The following is a 7,107-nucleotide window of genomic DNA, read 5'->3' as shown; positions in this document are numbered from 1 at the left end:
AGTAATGTATTCATTAATCAATTGAAATAATATTTTAGTACAAATACATAAATAAGTCTATATACATATTTTTGTATAACCTTTCGAGAATTTTATTTATATAAAAGGATTTCTTTCCTCACGCGAAAAGAAATGTCATCAACTCTATTTGTTAGAACAGCTTATTCTCTCTTTTTTAATGTTTATTTTCTTTTCTAAAACGAGATTTGGCTCAGGATTACCCATTTTTAATTTCAGAATTTATCTGAATTTAAAAATTATCACATGGTAAAATCTATTAAAAATGTGTAAAACATGGTATATATTTGTGTAGTAGAAATTTGTACAAATAATTCATTTCTAATACTATATACCATAAAATGAAATAGAAAAGGGAAAAAGCTAAGGCCAATGGTGAAACGTTCCAAGGACATTAGTAATACCCTCCCAGTTTCAGATGCAGAGGAAGGGGAGAAAGAATGTTTGTCATTTTGTGTATATATATTATCCATAATAAAACACACACTATATGGGTTGGTGAATTTTTTTTTATATATTTGGCGTTAGTACTAAGTCCTAACTCTTCATGGATCGATGTCATGTCACGTGCCATGTGCTCCCCTCTCCTCTCCTATGTTCTTATCTTAAAAATCTTGAAAAATGTATATTTCTACAGAGCTCATATCATAAGGTTAGTGGATTGATGTATCCACAGCACAGCTGACATTAGCCATTACATGATATTCAATCAACTTTTGCTTTTTCAGAATATATTCTTTCCACATATATGGCATATATGCCATTGAATAATCTTGCTGTTGATGTGGCTGGCTACTTGGCTACTTGTACTCTCTTTATTCGTTTGGTTTATGCGTGTCTTTTAGTTTATTAACATCAATTCATCAAAGCTATATCAATGACGGATTTTAGATTTTATGGATATTTGATTCCGTGTCTTTTCCTTTACATGCTTTTGCAGTAAAAAGATTTTATGGGGTTGTTATATGGATGTCAGTGCTAATCAGATCAAGAAGTTCTTTAATTAACGTTTACATTAAACTAACGTTGATGCCTTTATTCTCCGAACTTTATTCCAATTCCTTCTCTTTTTTATGCACGTCACTTAACTTCTTAGGTGATTATAATGCATGCAATTTCAGCATAATCTCCCTTCTTGTTAGACATGATCCCATATGCCTTTAATAAGGTTCATAATTTTAATTCATCAAGGTTTACAACGATGCTAATGCTATGTCAAAATACTAAGTGGGGACCACCGTGAAAGTCACCACAAGACAGGATTAAGAAGGTAACAGATATAATAGATTAATAGTAATCACACTCATGAAGCTGTAATTAGCATGGAAAAAGCTTATGTTTTAGCTATGGTGGGGGACCAAATGTTGCTATGAATTAAGAGATTATAGAGCTATGATGAGTTAATTATGTAGACAACCTTCATGTCCCAAGAGATCCCATCTCCATTATAATATATAAATACTTTGCCATTTGACTCTGATGTGCCTTGCAGTGGAATCAATAAAATAAAGTGAACCACCAAAGCTCAATGCCATCTCATGCATCCTTCTTTTCATAATATTTAATTCTTCATATGATGCTGCATGCATATATAGTCACATACATATATAATACTGTATTAGATAAAAGAAATTAAAAAAAAAATAAAAGATGGGGGAGGCATCCTGATATACATCCATCTGGTTGGATTACACTAACAAGAAACAAGCCCTTTTGATTTCTCTACTTTCTCCCTTTTTTTTCCCTACTTTCTAGTTGGAAATAAGGTTCCATAACAAAAGGACTCTATTTTCCAACTCACCTTCAGAGGATGGAAAATAAGGTTATGAATTGAAATTAGTATAAAATACTGGGATATAAGAAAACTTCGAAAACAAAAATTCGCATTGATTCCTACATCTATAACCAGCTTATAATGTCCTTTAAAAGTTACAACAAAGGGGTAATGTGTTATACTGTTATGTCCCCTCTAACACTGCACTTCACATGACACTTCAAAATCATATGTCACCAATGCATGTACTTAAGATAAAATAATTCACAATAATCTTTCAAAAATTCTAGATCATATTAAAATATAACTTCCATGGTTCACTACAAATTTACTATTATAAACTCAAAGGAATAAATTAAATTTTTACACATCAAATTCTACACTAGATGCAAGCCTTGCTGCTCAATCAAGAACTACTCCTAAAACTTCTTGACATTATCAATCTCAGAACTCCTCATGCAGTTTTTCTAATAAACATAAATATGTAATCTAAATCCACTTCATGAGCATGAGCAAAATCACTACATATAGGGGGATTTCGATTTTCAAGTAATCTTGTAAGCATTTCCAAACTAGTTGAATGTTCTGATACCAAATAACGTTGCGGAGTATTCACAAGGAAGGCACAAAATTCCTCTTCCCAAACCTACAACAGTATTTGTTTCTACATTTGATTATGCAACTGGTCTAGGTACTTTCATGCCAAATCCATGCTTCACTTTCTCAACTCTGTAAAAAAAATAAAATTGTGGTGTAAACAATCATATAAGGAGTCAAATACCAGGACAATTTGAGCAATAAGCAAACAAAACTGAAATTATGCACTTTTTTTTTAATTAAAAAGAAAAGGAAGTAAGACTTAGTTCTGGTGAAGAATGAAGACAGATAAATCTCTTCTACCACCTTCAAACAGCAATCAAACTTAAAATATGATAGATAAAGTAGTGAAGAGAGAAGACAAAAAGGCATACTGTAAAGCAAGCATTGCACAACATCCCTTAATAAAGCAGAGAGATCTTATAGTTAATAAATAATAACTAAAGCATCCTACAATTCTAAGTAACATTAGAAGCGTAAGTGCATTAGATACAAAGAGATAAGTTACTACATAATATAAGGACAGAATCAGCAGAAACAAAGCACTTACGTTGGCGCAAGCTTTCCAAGGCTCTCTAGCTCTTCTCCTGTGTCTTCATCCAGGACTCTCCCAGAAATTTCAATGATATAAGATCTGTCTCTTTCAGTGGGAAGTCCCCTTCCAGCAAGCAAATCCAAATCTTTTAGGTGAAGCTCCCTACCGTTTACAAAAACACCAGTGTTTCCACCGGAACATTTGTCCGACAAAGGATAATTGAACTCATCTATAAATGGCTGCCAGCAAATTCAAGATACTGGTTACAATTATTGCACTAGGAATATTATACACTCACCAGAGAAAACAAAGTGGTAGAACTTACAGGAATTATTCCAAGACAAGGTCCACCCATGACACCCCAAAATCCAGCCCGAAAATCATACCTAATAAGCAGTTGTATAAAGGCAAATCCATTAGTACACAATATAAGTAATAAGCACAAGATTTATATCTATAGTTGACTGCAAAAACATACTTACCAATAATTTCCAGGCTGGATTGGTCCAGCTAGCTTCTCGGCCTTCTTAATTACACGATCCGAAATGGGGTGCCCATTTACAGTAACATTAATTTTGCTTCGATCATCCGTTTGAGCAGATCGAGAGAAATCTCGGAAGCTTTTCTTGATAATATTTGCCAAAAATGAGTCAGTCCCTTTGTTGGATTTAGGATGATCATGTTCGCGGCTTGCATCTCTAGAATCCAGGGAGACAGCAGTGTTAGAATAGTCATGGACATCCATCTCAGTTGCAACTGCTGCCTCCTTTAGAGAATTCTGCCGTGATGTAACCTTGTCAACTTTGGCCTTGTCTTGTTCTGAGCGACTACTTCGGTTGCCTTTTCCAAACCGATTTACTGCATAATTATTGTTAGAGTAATCGAAATACTCTTGCAAAGGTGAGCCAGCAGGAGGAGAGGAAGAGCCTTTGCTTGGCCCGTTAATGGCCTTAGTTGCATCACTTGGAGCAGTCATCATTTCTAGACTATTTTCGTCTTCAGAGGTGCTGGGAGATGAAGAATGAAAGCTTTGCATATCCTGGGACTTGTTAGAATTTGAACTTGGGCCTGCAACCAGAGAAAGAGGTTCTCTGTCTACTGAGTGGAACTCATAACCAGAATAATCATCAGAAGAGAAGTTAACACCACTCCTGTTCATGTGACCACGTGGATGAAACATCCGCCTACTTACAACCTCATTAGAGCCATCATCAGCCCTTTCCGGATGAGAAGAAACAACTAACTTGCTGTTGATGACAGTGAAAATTATGTCTGTGGAACAAGCTCCACATCGCACTTTCTGCCGATGACCCTTTAACATAACCATCACCTTTTTAGGCAGCTGCAATAGCTCAAAGCAATTATGACATGTAATAAAGGGAGAACCACCGGCTATGGGACGGCAATGCTGTCTGCCACTAGCTAACATTACTTTTCGGGGACGGCTTCGCACAAAACCACTCATCTCAGAGTTGAAATCACTAGGCCATCTATTATGCAACTGCTTTGGAGGAATGGCAGTTCTAGCATGTGGACCGTGATTGTATAACATAGGATCATTTGGGGTATCAGGAAATCTGCTATTACCGAATGGGCCAGGATGTGCAGGCACTGGACCTCTGCGTTTGTTGTCATAGCAATGAAAACAAGAACAAGAAGATGGGTGAAGCATCGCATTATGTGTGTATGGTTCATAATTTGTACTACTATCAACATAGCGTCCGGGAAAGTAAGGATGCATTGATTGTTGTAGGAATTGATGTGGACCTCTCCTCAGCATTTGAGATGCATAAGGATCTCCATATCCAGGAATGTGATTCAGATTATGCATTGCAGGATGGAAGTTGGGCATAGCCATTTCATGACCGCTAGTATAAGCATATGGATCATGGCAATAATTGAAGTATGGGGGACCTGCAACATGTTTGTCAGTGCCAAAAAATTGTCTTGAAGTCCTGTTTAGCCTTGATGATCCATCCGGAAACCAAGGATCTGGAGGAATCATCCTTTCATCGGGACGAACTTTCTCTTTTGAGTCACTAACTGCTTCAGAAGATTTACCTAGCTGGCCCTTTAACTCATCCAACTTCCTTAGAAGCTCGGTTCGATCTTGCTCAGCATTCTGAACCTTGTTTGCTCCACCTGTATCATTATAGCTATTTGAAGTGCCCTCATCAGGATGATTTGAAGTGGAAAATCTCACACTTTCCATATCAGCTCTAGGCTTTCTCCAAATCCCCTCCATCTCACACTTGTCTCCATTTCGCCGGCTAAACATTCTCCCAGAGAATTTCGATGACTCGGCCTCCTCCCCTTCCCTTCCTATTGCTTTACCCACTTGATCTTTGCTGCCACTGACATCAACACCTTTCTCGTTCGATTGACTCGGCAAACTCTCATATCCATTATCTGGCTTAGTATCAACATCTGAAGTATAACTGGGAGCAACTACGCTTTTCTCCAAAGAATTTTCTCGTTTTCCAGAATCTCCTCCAACCTTTCCCTCATCAGACTTCTCTGACAAGCTGCCACTTACATAACCTTTAAGCTTCGCTGCAAATCAAAATCAAAGTTCAACCACAATCAGAATCAGAATCAAAACCATTTTTTTGTTCCTGAGCAGAAAACAAATGACTAATATATAGTTTGATGCAACTGGGGCACTCAACATGATTATCGTAACAGTGAAAAACTAACGAAATGTGAGAGGAAGAAGAAGAGTACCTCGAAGAACAGCACCGCAACCACCGCATTGATAAAGAGAGTAATCAGCAAGCTCAGGAAGGAGATTTTCACACTTGGGGCAGCGCACCAAGCGCACCTTGGTGGAATCCGCCATTGCTGTGAAGGTGGAATCACATGAGGAATAAAAGGGAAAAAGAGTGCGTTTTGTGGAAAGAAAAAGTGAAAACTTGGCTTGTTGGAAAGAACAACGTTAGAGAAAGGGAAGTGACGAAGAGAGTGGTTGTTATTCAAAGCTTTCGTTCTCAACACCAATAACAATAAGCAAGCCTTAATGAGAGAAAGCGAAAGCCTAACACAGTTCCTTTTTCTCTTTTTCTTTTGCTTCAGCTGCTTCTTCTTTAGGCTATTTTTCTAACTAAGAACACAGAGACAGAGAGAGTGGGGACAAGTTTTCTTGCGGGAATCTTTGAATTTTGTGAGATGATTAAACTCTGAAATTCCAACGCAGAATGAGAATTACTGAAAAATGGTAACTTTTATTTAATTAATTTATTTATACTAATAGTAATAGGGTGGTGGTAGTACTGAGTAGTACTGGGGGCCAAGAAACAAGAAACAAGGAGAAGAGCCAAATTATTGAGTCCAAAAATTGAAGGGATGGGAGCAGTGAAACGACGACGTAGTGGAGATTGATGTCTTTGTTGTTTTATGTAATTGTAATGTGAGTGCATTGGGAATGGACAACGGTCCTGATTTCTGAAACTGAAAAGCACAAAGCAGAGAAAGAGAGAGAGGGGCTTCTAATAGGTGGCTTTTTTCATTGCTACTTGGAATCGTTTTTTGTTTCCGCTTTGTAAATAACTAAATACTAATTCAAAAATATCATTTATATATTAAAATTAAACATTAAAATTAGGACTCATTTTTTTGGATATGCAGATTGTGTATGTGTTGTGCATAGGTATGGAGGTGGGTGGTGTTAGACATGAATGTGGGATAATTTTTTCTGAACCATAAAGTGAAGAAATCGGACTGTCCGATTTCTTTGTTAAAAAAATTATGAACACAAATCGGATGGTTCGATTTGTATGGGAGGAAAAATCGGAAGGTCCGATTTGTACTTTTAAATTTTTTTTATTTTGAAAACAAAAATCGGATGGTCCGATTTTATTATTAAATTTTTTTTAATTATTTAAAATACAAATTGGACGGTCCGATTTGTGTAATGCAATTTTTTTAATTTTTTAAACACAAATCGGTCTATTTGCTCTTAACACCACAATTACGTAAAGCACACATACACTCCATAACTGTGTCTTACACCATTCTTCCTTCCATATCTAAATTACAAAGTGCTAAAATTAGTTGTGATGTATTTATATGTAAATATATAAATATTTTAATTTATTTTTAATATATATTTTATTCTAATAATTACTTTTAAAAATTAATATTAATATACATCTAACATAATTAATACTAATTTGATTACATAGAT

General features: G+C 36.1%; 1 protein-coding gene across 1 annotated transcript; it reads right to left on the bottom strand.

Annotated features, from left to right (window-relative positions):
* LOC107645715 (protein ENHANCED DISEASE RESISTANCE 4) lies at window positions 2,066-6,387 on the bottom strand. The gene is made up of 5 exons (XM_016349797.2): window positions 5,649-6,387; window positions 3,407-5,477; window positions 3,250-3,310; window positions 2,940-3,163; window positions 2,066-2,521 (listed from the first exon to the last, which is right to left on the bottom strand). The coding sequence occupies exons 1-5, from the start codon at window positions 5,761-5,763 to the stop codon at window positions 2,467-2,469; spliced, it is 2,526 nt and encodes an 841-aa protein (XP_016205283.1). The 5' UTR covers window positions 5,764-6,387; the 3' UTR covers window positions 2,066-2,466.

Source organism: Arachis ipaensis, chromosome B06 (assembly GCF_000816755.2).
Source record: "Arachis ipaensis cultivar K30076 chromosome B06, Araip1.1, whole genome shotgun sequence".
NCBI classification, from domain to species: Eukaryota; Viridiplantae; Streptophyta; class Magnoliopsida; order Fabales; family Fabaceae; genus Arachis; species Arachis ipaensis.
Note: the sequence above shows the minus strand (reverse complement) of the source record. Positions and strands in the feature narration are given on the sequence as shown.